The sequence below is a fragment of the Bos indicus x Bos taurus genome, chromosome 7, assembly GCF_003369695.1.
Source record: "Bos indicus x Bos taurus breed Angus x Brahman F1 hybrid chromosome 7, Bos_hybrid_MaternalHap_v2.0, whole genome shotgun sequence".
In the NCBI taxonomy this organism is placed as follows: domain Eukaryota; kingdom Metazoa; phylum Chordata; class Mammalia; order Artiodactyla; family Bovidae; genus Bos; species Bos indicus x Bos taurus.
In genome coordinates, this window is record NC_040082.1 from 1,144,948 (window position 1) to 1,157,128 (window position 12,181).

Sequence of the window (12,181 nt, forward strand, 5' to 3'; positions counted from 1 at the left end):
TTCTGACCTTCCCCTCCTCTCCCACTTCCGCTACTTCCGTCCGCCCACCCTGGGAGGGAGCCAGGGTCAGCAAGCGAAGGCTTCTGGAGAGAAAGAAGTCATTTGTGCCCACCATCCTTAGCGGCTTCCAAGCTAAGCAATAGTGATCTAATGAAGTTTGCCCATTAAATTTGACTATTTTAATAACTGAAGCTAAAACTAAAGTGACTGAAGAAATATTTTTTCTAAAGTGATCATAAAGCACTAGATCTGGCCTGGCCTGGCCTGATCTAAGATACCGGAGAGATCTAGATCCAGCTAAAAACCAGTTGGAAAAGAGAGCCTGGAGGGAATTAAAGTGATATATTTTTTATACACTGCAGAATTCTGTTCTTTCAACATTATGTATACAAATACCCACACACGAACCAAATATAACACACTATTAAATATACACAATGAATTACACTCACCATGAAGTCTGTACATATAAAAAGTGGGGCTGTATTTGACACACTGTTTTAGAGTTTTACAGCTTGCCTTCTTGGTGGTGCACTGGTAAAGAATCAGCCTGCCAATGCAGGAGATGCAAGAAATGCAGGTTCGATCCCTGAGTGGGGAAGATCCCCTGGAGTAGGCAACCTCTTCCAGTATTCTTGCCTGGAAAATACCATGGACAGAGGAGCTTGGTGGGCTACATACAGTCTATGGGGTCGCAGAGTCAGACATGACTGAGCATGTATATGTGCATTTTTCATTTATCTATATACCATGATCTGGAGAAGGCAATGGCACTCCACTCCAGTACTCTTGCCTGGAAAATCCCATGGAAGGAGGCGCCTGGAAGGCTGCAGTCCATGGGGTCACTGAGGGTCGGACAGGACTGAGCGACTTCACTTTCACTTTTCACTTTCCTGCATTGGAGAAGGAAATGGCAACCCACTCCAGTGTTCTTGCCTGAGGAATCCCAGGGACGGGGGAGCCTGGTGGGCTGCCGTCTATGGGGTCGCACAGAGTCGGACACGACTGAGGTGACTTAGCAGCATATCATGATCAAGTATTTTTTTTCTGCAGCATTATTTGTAATTACTTCAAAAAACCCTTGATTAGTTACTCATTTCATTTGACTATTTCCCTCTTGCTGGCCATTTATATTTTGTTAAATTCATACATGTTTAAATTAGTGTTTGCTGAAGTTATATCCTTATAATGAATAAGTAGTGAGAGTCTTTCTTTATTACTTAGAACAAGAGTGTAATAAGCACGGACTTGTGGTCACAAAGATGCACAGTTAAGAAGAATTTAATGAAGTATAGTTGATTTACAGTGTTTCAGGTTTATTGCCAAGTGAATCCATTTTATATATATTCTTTTTCAGATTCTTTCCCATTATAGGTTATTACAAGATACTGAGCATAGAGTTCTGTGCTGTACAGTCAGATTCTTGTTTACCAGTAGACTGCATCTGTTCATCTCAAGCTCCCAATTTCCCCTCCCTCCTTCCTCCTTTGGTAACCATAAACTTGTTTTCTCTGCCTGTGAGTCTTTCTCTGTCTTGTAAATAAGTTCATTTGTATCATATTTTAGACTCCACATATCAGATCAGATCAGTCGCTCAGTCGTGTCCGACTCTTTGCCACCCCATGAATCGCAGCACATCAGGCCTCCCTGTCCGTCACCAACTCCCAGAGTTCACCCAGACTCACGTCCATCGAGTCAGTGATGCCATCCATCCATCTCATCCTCTGTCATCCCCTTCTCCTCTTGCTCCCAATCCCTCCCAGCATCAGTCTTTTCCAATGAGTCAACTCTTCGCATGAGGTGGCCAAAGTACTGGAGTTTCAGCTTTAGCATCATTCCTTCCAAAGAAATCCCAGGGCTGATCTCCTTCAGAATGGACTGGTTGGATCTCCTTGCAGTCCAAGGGACTCTCAAGAGTCTTCTCCAACACCACAGTTCAAAAGCATCAATTCTTCGGCGCTGAGCCTTCTTCACAGTCCAACTCTCACATCCATACATGACCACAGGAAAAACCATAGCCTTGACTAGACGAACGTTTGTTGGCAAAGTAATGTCTCTGCTTTTGAATATTCTATCTAGGTTGGTCATAACTTTCCTTCCAAGGAGTAAGCGTCTTTTAATTTCATGGCTGCAGTCATCATCTGCAGTGATTTTGGAGCCCAGAAAAATAAAGTCTGACACTGTTTCCACTGTTTCCCCATCTATTTCCCATGAAGTGATGGGACTGGATGCCATGATCTTCGATTCCACATATAGATTATATGATATTTGTATCTGACTCCCGTCACTTGGTATGAATCCATGTTGCTGCAAATGGCATTATTTCCTTCCACCTTATGTCTGGGTAATGTATGCATGTTGTATAATTGTATATATAAGCTGAATCTTTTTGTCCATTCATCCATCGATGGACATTAAGGTTGCTTTCATATCTTAGCTATTGCAAACAGTGCTGCTATGAACACTGGGATGTATGTATCTTTTCAAATTAGAGTTTTTATCTTTTTCCAGGATATGCCCAGGAGTGGAATTGCTGGATTACATGGTAATTCTATTTTTATTATTTTAAGGAACCTCCATAGTGGTTGCATCAGTTTACATTCCCGCCAACAGTGTAGGAGGGTTCCCAGAGGGCGTGTATTTTAATAGTTGTTAAGTACTTCCAAACCACCATTCAGAAATCTTTAACCAGTTTGTCCTTCCCACCAGTAGTAAATCATGTGCCATTCCCCACACTCTCTGCATTATTAACTTTTAATGCACAGTGTTATTAACTTGTTTTCCAAAATTAAAGTACAAAGCATGGCATAATGATTGCTGAAATTTGCGTATCTCTGATTACTATGGAGCTGCAAGTGTGACGTTTTTGCTAATTGATTTGCATGATGACATTTTCATTTTCTAATTTACTGGCCACAGCCTCCTGTCTTTTGGCCATTTTTAAAAAGATAGTCTATTTATATATCTTTTTCTAATGATTCACAATTCTTTCGATATGTTAAAAATTCTAAACTGTCCCATATGTTGATATTATATTCCTCTGATAAACATTTACATCTGACCCTTGAACAATGAGGGGGGTGAGGGGGGTAGGAACACTGACCCCCCTTGAAGTCAAACATTCTGTGTAACTTATAGTCAGCCTTCCCTGTGTACGATTTCCCCATATGCTCGGTCCCACACGCAAGGATCCAACTCCCTGCGTCACCATGCAGCACTGTAGGATTTGCTGCTGAAAGAAGCCCGTGTATAAGTGGGTGCGTGCGGTTCAGACCTGAGCTGTTCAAGGATCAACTGTATATTTAAATGTCTTTCTTGTTGTATTAGCCATACAGTTAATTTTCAGTTTTTCTCTAGTCAAACGAGTCATCATTACCCTGCATTTTTCTCTGCCTTTGGTATCAAAATTAGAAGGCTCTTTTTACCTTTATACAATTATATTTATTAATATATTTAAATCTTAAATCTAAATGTAATTAAAGCATTGCAACAAGGCCCTACTGTATAGCACAAGGAACTATATTCAATATCCTGAGATAAGCCAGAATGGAAAAGAATATTAAAAAGTATATATACGGATAACTGAATCATTTTGCTGTATAGCAGAAATTAACATTATAAACCAACTTCAATTTAAAAAGAGAAAAGTAAAATTGATTTAATGAAATAAAGCAGCCTATTGAAAGAGTAAAAAATATATATGTAAAAAAAATTGCCAAACATGAACTAAGTATCAATGATAATAGAATACACGCACGAGTGTGCCCAGCTTGAGGACACCTGAGCTCTTTCTGCATTTTATTCTCTTTGTTCATATTATTTCTTTCTCTTTAACAAAATGTAAAGTTGCAAGTACATTCTCCATCTATTTACCTTCCGTTTTTCTTCAGAACTAATCACTATTCTGTTTCAGGGCATTATTCATGTCCAAGTGTCTATTACTTATCCTAGATGTCAATAAGCAATCTACTTCCTTTCTGTAGGGCTTTAAATTTTTATTAAATTTTTCTAATATGTCTATGTATTTTCAATATGCTTTTTTACTCAATATTGTGTTTTTGAAATTCACTAACATGGGAATTTTTTTCCCTAACATTATAAACTTTAGACCTACCTACGCTGTTGGAGAAGGCAGTGGCGCCCACTCCAGCACTCTTGCCTGGAAACTCCCGTGGACAGAGGAGTCTGGTGGGCTGCAGTCCATGGTGTCGCTAAGAGTTGGACATGACTGAACGACTTAACTTTCACTTTTCATTTTCATGCATTGGAGAAAGAAATGGCAACCCACTCCAGTGTTCTTGCCTGGAGAATCCCAGGGACAGCAGAGCCTGGTGGGCTGCCGTCTATGGGGTCGCACAGAGTCGAACACGACTGAAGCGACTTAGCAGCAGCAGCAGCAGCAGCATGCTGTTGTTCATAGATCTAGTTCATTCATTTTAACCGCTGTCTAGTATACAGATGTGTGACTAAACCTTAGATCATCTCTTCTGTTAAAAATGAATATTTAGGTAATTCCAACTTTTTTATTTTTCAACTCCAACTAAAGTTAGGATGAATTTTCTAGCTCACGCTTTCTGGGAACATGAGTCAGAGCTTCCCTGAGTAAGAGCACAGGTAGAAGAGGAGTTGTTGAGTCACACAAGTGTGGCTTTTTCAGCTGTGTCCGACTCTTTGTGACCCCATGGATTAGAGCCCACCAGGGTCCTTTGGCTTCTGCCACCCGGGGAAGGAAGCTTCCCTGGAGGCCCAGATGGTAAAGAATCTGCCTGCAATGCAAGAGACCGGGGTTCGATCACTGGGTTGGGAAGGTTCCCTGGAGAAGGAAAGGCTACCCACTCCCATATTCATGCCTGGAGAATTCCATGGACACGGTAGCCTGGTGGGCTACAGTCCATGGGGTCGCAAAGAATTGGGCATGACCAAGCAACCAACACTTTCACAAGCGTGCTTTATTAAGCCTTGCCAGCTATTGCCAAATTATTCTCCAAAGTGATTGTATAATTTACAGAACGGTGTGTAAGAATTCGTGCTAATCCAAATTTTTGCCAAAACCTAAGTAAAAGAGATTTAAATTTCACCACCAATGTGATGAATGGTGTCCCAGTGTTGCTCTGCTTTGCATTCTCCTGCTATTCCTTCAGTTGTGCAGCTCTTAATAGGTTGATTGGCTACTTGGAATCCTCTTCAGTGAAAAACATGACCATAGCCTGTGTCATTTTTCTACTGTTGTTTGAAATTTTTTTCATTAATGCAATTTTTAAATTTAAATGTTGCTCGGATAGTTCACAAAAATATACATTTTTTGGTAATGTTTTTAGAATATCTTTTCATGTATTAAATTTTCTAAGTTTAGTGTATTCAGCTTATAATTTATAATTCAATTCAATTTATAATTCTGCATTTTTGTATCTTATTCAAAAAATCCCTCCCTATCTTGATATCCTAAGAATATTCTCCCATATCTTCTTGAGAAATGTTCACAGTTTTGTTTTTCACATTTTGGTCTTTAACCCATCTGGAATATTTTATTTTTGTGCACAGTATAAGGGATCTATTTTCATCATTTTTCCTTATGGAATGCAAATCATCTTGGCCTCGTTTTATTGAATAGTCTACTCTTTTGCAACAGATTTGTGTCTGTCATACACCATACACATATGGTTTGTTTATCTATTTAGTGCTTTGTTTTTGTTTCTTTCTGAAACACTCACTGCTTTAACGATCATACTAATAGCTTAGTAATGAGTCTTTGAGTATATAGGACAAATCCTCTTCTCTAGTTTTTCTTGTAGAACATTTTACCTTTTCTTGATTCTTCACTTCTTTCATGGATCTTAGGATCAATTTGTCCAGTCCTACAAATAGTCTATTTTTGAGACTGGAGGATAATTGCTTTACAATGCCGTGTTGGTTCCTGCTGTGCACAAACATGAATCAGCCATGAGTGTGCACACCGCCTCCCTCTCGAGCCTCCCCCCATGCCTCCCCACTCCCATCTCACAGAGCACCAGGCTGGCTCCCTGCATTGTGCAGAGGCTTCCCTCCCCGCTGGCCACTGCTTTACACGTAGCGGTGTGTGTATGCTGATGCTGCTCCCTCGATCCACCCTGCCTTCTCCTGCCACCCCTGTGTCTGCAGGTCTGTTGCCTACATTTCAATCTCTAGTCCTGCCCTGAAAATACATTCATCAGCAGCATTTTTCTAGATTCCATATATAGGTGTTGATATGCAGTATTTATTTTTCTCTTTCTGACTTACTTCACTCTATATCACAGGCTCTAGCTCACCCACCTCAGTTCAACTCACTCAAATTTGTTCCTTTTTATGGCTGGGTAATATCCCATTGTATACACATACGACATCTTCTTTATCCATTCGTCTGTTGATGGACATCTAGGTTGTTTCCATGTCCTGGCTATTTGTAAATAGTGCTGCAGTGAACAATGAGGTACATGTGTCTCTTTGAATTTTGGTTTTCTTAGGGTATATGTCTGGTGGGAGAATTGCTGGATCATATGGTATGATTTATTCCTAGTTTTTTAAGGAACCTCCATATTGTTATCCATAGTGGCTATGTTAATTTACATTTCCACCAACAGTAGAAGAGGGTTCCCCTTTCTCCACATCCTCTCCAGCATTTATTATTTGTAGACTTATTGATGATGGCCATTCTGACCGATGTGAGAGAATACCTCATTGTAGTTTTGATTTGCATTTCTCTAATATTGAGTGATGTTGAGCATCTTTTTATGTGTTTGTTGGGTATCTGTATGTCTTCTTTGGAGAAATGTCTGTTTAGGTTACAAATAGTCTTGCTGGAAATTTTATTTGACTTGTAATGGGTTTGTCAATCAATTAAGAATATTTTTGATCTCCATGATAAGTCTCTATTTTATCTAGATCTTTCATTCTTCAATGAAATTATATAAATTTCTTAAAGCACTTCTTGCTAGATACTGCATCAAACTATTGATCCCTCTGTATTAATATTGTTTCCCATAAAATATTTAAACTCTCTTAATAGTCTTGATAGATGGTAGATTCTCTTGTTGTGTCTAGGTATACATCATATAACCTATAAATAACAATATTATAAATATATACCTATTTCTTTACCTATGTCTAGACTAGGATGTCTAGGTTATCTTGGAAAAAAGTTAGGATAATGAGATCTTACCTTTTTCTCAAAAACAGAAGGAGATTTCTTCTAAAGTCTCACTATTACGTTTATTTTTTTGATGCCATTTTGGACTGATAGTTTCCTGAGTTAAAGAACAAGCTCCGTATTAGTCTTATTAAAAAATAGTTTTAATTGCTGGCCCTTTAATTTCAAATGCATTTCCAGTATCCTGCATTTGTGCTGTCCTCACAATTGCTGGTTTTGGTATCATATTTGTATGCAGGTGATTTCCTACATTTCCTTTATGTTTGTCTTGATAGGTAAGCTTTTCCATTCATAATTTTCCTTTTTTCTAGTAGTGGCCTTTTCTGCCTAGAGATGTTCCTTTAGCATTTGTTGAAAGCTGGTCTGGTGATGCTGAATTCTGTTAACTTTTGATTTTCTGTTGAGCTTTTGATTTCTGTCAAATTTCACTGAGAATCTTGCTGGGTAGAAGATTGCTGGCTGTAGGTTCTTCCCTTTCATCACTTGAAGTATATTGTGCCACTCCCTTCTGGCCTGCAGAATTTATGCTGAAAAAATCACCTGATAACCTTATGGGAGTGCCCTTGTATATTATTTGTTTCTTTTCCCTTGCTGCTTTTAATGTGTTTTTTTTAATTTTTGTCAGTTTGACTCCTGTGTGTTTGGGTGTGTTCATCCGTGGGTTTATTTATATCCAGCACCTGCAGGAGTTGAGTGACCATGTCCTTCCTCATGTTAGGGAAGTTTTTAGCTATTACCTTTTCAAATATTTTTTCAGGTCCTTTCTCTCTCTCTCTCCTCTCTCTCTCTCTTCTCCTTCTGGGACTCCTGTTATTGGAATGTTGGCATACTTTATGTTGTCCCAGAAGTATCTTAGACTGTCTTCATTTCTTTTGATTCTTTTTTAAAAAATTTTTTTCTTTTAATTTTTATTTTTAAACTTTACATAATTGTATCAGTTTTGCCAAATATCAAAATGAATCCGCCACAGGTATACATGTGTTCCCCATCCTGAACCATCCTCCCTCCTCCCTCCCCATACCATCCCTCTGGGTCCTCCCAGTGCTCTAGCCCCAAGCATCCAGTATCGTGCATCGAACCTGGACTGGCATCTCGTTTCATACATGATATTTTACATGTTTCAATGTCATTCTCCCAAATCTTCCCACCCTCTCCCTCTCCCACAGAGTCCATAAGACTGTTCTATACATCATTGTCTCTTTTGCTGTCTCGTACACAGGGTTATTGTTACCATCTTTCTAAATTCCATATATATGCGTTAGTATACTGTATTGGTGTTTTTCCTTCTGGCTTACTTCACTCTGTGTAATAGGCTCCAGTTTCATCCACCTCATTAGAACTGATTCAAATGTATTCTTTTGATTCTTTATTCTGTTCCACAGCAGTGATTTTCACTGTTCTGTCTTTCAGTTAACTTATCTGTTTTTCTGCCTCAGTTACTTTGCTACTGATTCCATCTAATGTATTTTTCATTTCAGTTACTGTATTTTTCATCTCTGTTCTTTATTTCTTCCAGTCCTTTGTTAAACATTTCTTGCCTCTTCTTGATCCTTGCCTCTATTTTCCAAGACTCAGGATCATCCTTACCATCATTACTCTGAATTCGTTTTCCAGTAGATTGCCAGTCTCCACTTCACTTAGTTTTTCTTCTGGGGTTTTATCTTGTTCCTTTATCTCAGACATACTCCTCTGCCATCTTATTTTGTCTTAACTTTCTGAGAGCATGTTTTCTATTCTACAGGCTGCCAAGTTGTAGTTCCTGCTTCCTCTATCTGCCTTCTGGTGGATGAGGCTGTCTAAGAGGCTTGTGCAGGCTTCCTGATGGGAGTTTCTGCCCACGGGCGGGTGGAGCTGGTCTTGTCCCTCAGTGGGCAGGGCCATGTTCAGGAAGACTTTACGTAGTCTGCCTGCTGATGGCAGGGCTGTGTTCCTGCCCTGTCGGATGTTTGGTCTGAGGTGTCCTAGCACGGGAGCCTACAGGCTGTTGGATGGGCCTAGGTCTCAGCAAGGAAATACTGATCTCAGTAGGGCTCACACCAGAGTAATCACCAGAACTGCTGCTGCCAGAGTCTGTCCTGCAGTGAGCCGCAGCTGCGTGTTGCCTCCACAGGAGACCCTCTAATGCCGCCCTCGGCTCCTATGAGGTCCCTGCTTTTTTTCTTGGATTCTGGTGTGCACAAGACCTTGTGCGCACCCTCCAAGAGTAGAGTTTCCATTTCTCCCAGTCCTATGGGATTCCTGCAATCACACCTTGCTGGTCTTCAAAGCCAGATCCTCTGGAGGCTCCTCCTCCATTTCCGAACCCCGATCTGGGAAGCCTGATGTGGGGCTCCAGACTGGGAGAACGTCTGTGGTGTAATTATTTTCCAGTCTGTGCATTGCCCTCCTGACATGTACAGGATTTGATTTTATCACGATTGTGCCCTTCTGACTGTCTCATTTGGCTTCTTCTTTGTCTCTGGATGTAGGGTCTCTTTCTGGTGGGTCCAGCATGGTTTTTTGCTGCTCCTGCTCTTGATGGTTGTTTAGCAGTAAGTTGGGTTTTTGGAGGGCTCCCCTGATAGTGCAGTTGGTAAAGAATCTGCCTGCAATGCAGGAGACCCCGGTTCGATTCCTGGGTTGGGAAATCCACTGAAGAAGAGAGAGGCTACCCACTCCAGTGTTCTTGGGCTTCCCTGGTGGCTCAGCTGGTAAAGAATCCACCTACAATGCAGGAGACTTGGATTCAATCCCTGGGTTGGACAGATCCTCTGGAGAAGGGCAAGGCCACCCACTCCAGTATTCTAGCCTGGAGAATTCCATGGACAGTCCATGGGATTGCAAAGAGTTGGACACGACTGAGCAACTTTCACTTCCACTTTTGTGGTTTTGGTGTTTTTGTAAGAAGAGGTGAGCGCACATCTTTCTACTCCATCGTCTTGCCAGCTAAATCCAGGAAATTTAAAAATTATCACCTTGGTTGGCCTTCAGTATGAAGAGAATAGGACATAACCTATTCTTTGGAAATGGTGATCCCATTTCCAAAGTCAATAGTTTAATTGTCACTTCAGAATTTAAAGGAAATCCAAACAGGTTACTAGAATGAGCACCCAAATGAAGGAGGATAGAGTAGAGCAATAGGAGATACATCAGCCTTATGTTGCTGTTCTTAGGTACACTTCATATTTTTAATTTTTCATAGGCTTTCCCGACATTCTTCAATGAAGCTGTTTTGGAATTTAAAACTGTCTGGGGCTTCTGCCTACCAGTTAAAGTGGTTACAATTGTTTAGGATGAGAGTTCTCTCAAATTTTGCCTCAATAAGTTAGAAGTTTTTCCACTTCAAAGGATCCATCATCTGGGTATTGACAAGTAGGACCTTAATAGCACTCTAATGAATCAGATGCCAAAGGCATCCCTGCAAGAGAAGGCAAAGGGTGCAGCCCTCACCAGATCCAGAGAGTTCACTCCCAGTGATGGTCTCGGAAAGAAAGGTTGTCAGTGAATGGGCAGAAGCAATGAAGACTAAGACAGAAAAGCCCCCTTAAGGATTTATTCCCTTATGACAAACTACCCCGACTCTGGGTTCCTTTCAGCTAAATGAATACCTAAGAGGGTTGTGCTGTGAGGTTGATGCTTGTGTGTTGTTTTATAGAGTACCTCATGGCATGGAATTTTGAGGTTGGTGAGTGACCTAGTGTGATCTACCGTGTTCTGTGACCACTCTGTCCTTTCATGGGTGCCTTTTTAAGGTGGCAAGTGCTCCAGTGACTGTTAAATCCTTCATCTGCGCCCACTGATGGTGTGATTGTGGCTTCCAGCATATCCCTTAGGAAAAACTTTGTACCTCATGCTATGCTAACCACAGCAAACTGGTATCTGACCCCCACAAACTCACCAGCCTGTGGGGTTGGCACAGACAACAGGCTTTTAAACCTGTGCATGCATCTTACCCTGTAGAATTTCCTTCTACAACAAATGACACAATAGATAGAGACAAGAAAAGTAAGAACCATTTCTGAGAAGTAAAAGAGCAACAGACCAAGAGTGCGCCACCAAATTCCCCAAGAGTTGCTTACTCTAGGAGCTAGCCCCACAAACCTTTTCTCCTGCCAACCTAAACTGAGAAAAGGGAAGAAGAACTCCTGTCATCTTGTTTTCAACGTACCCTGCAGGCAGAGGTCCTGGAGATGGATTTGATAAGAATTCTCACCTTCTGCTTTTGTCAGAGGTCCCAGGATCTTTTAACAGCAGCAGGCTTGGGGTAGGTGCTGTCCAAGCAGTAAACTTGATCCCATCCTCATCACCAGCTGGGGAAAGAAAAAAATTTTCCTCTTCCATTCCAGGTTCTTCTGGCTGGCCTAAGGATTAAATGACATTAGACAAATTAATAGGAGGAAATAACACAAAAAATATAATAATATTTATACGTGAGAGAGACAGAAAAACTTAGTAACCTGCATATTTTTTTTCTTTAGGAGAATCAAATATGATCTTTTACTTATTATTTTCTTAATTTTTTAAGCCAAATTGTTTAAGTGCTTTTTTAGTTTTATAGTGTTTAAAACCTTTTCCTTTAATTTTTTTGAAGAACATTTAAAACAGGTTACTACTTAAGAAGTTTAAGTATTTAAAATAGTTCCTGCTATATAATAAATGCTCAATAAATAATAGCTGTTTTAAATACCTATTACCTATCTTATTTGTAACTTAATATAATTTAAAAATTAAATTATTTTAATTTTTTTCCTCTCCAAACACTCCTCCCATATTTTTGTTAGGAGTAAACTGATTATTTAGATTCTGGGTCATGCTATTAATTTTTTTCATAATACATTTTTAGAAAAGTTTTAGATTCACAGCAAAATCGATCATAGATTGTATAATGTTCACATAATTTTAGTTTTTCTAAATAATTATTTTAGAATAACCTTGATATGCAGATGACACCACCCTTAAGGCAGAAAGAGAAGAAGAACTAAAGAGCCTCTTGCTGAAAGTGAAAGACTTGGAGAGTGAAAAAGCTGGCTTACAGCT

General features: G+C 40.0%; 1 protein-coding gene across 8 annotated transcripts in view; it reads left to right on the top strand.

Moving 5' to 3' along the window:
- The window catches only part of TMEM232 (transmembrane protein 232), a 263,318-nt gene that overhangs the window by 195,501 nt on the left and 55,636 nt on the right, over window positions 1-12,181 (top strand). The window contains exon 13 of one of the 8 annotated variants that reach the window (XM_027545464.1): window positions 2,512-2,545. The exons of the other annotated variants lie outside the window; for them this stretch is intronic. Within the exon in view, the coding sequence (XP_027401265.1) occupies window positions 2,512-2,545 (34 nt within the window). The remainder of the gene's footprint in view (window positions 1-2,511; window positions 2,546-12,181) is intronic. 8 annotated transcript variants of the gene reach the window in all.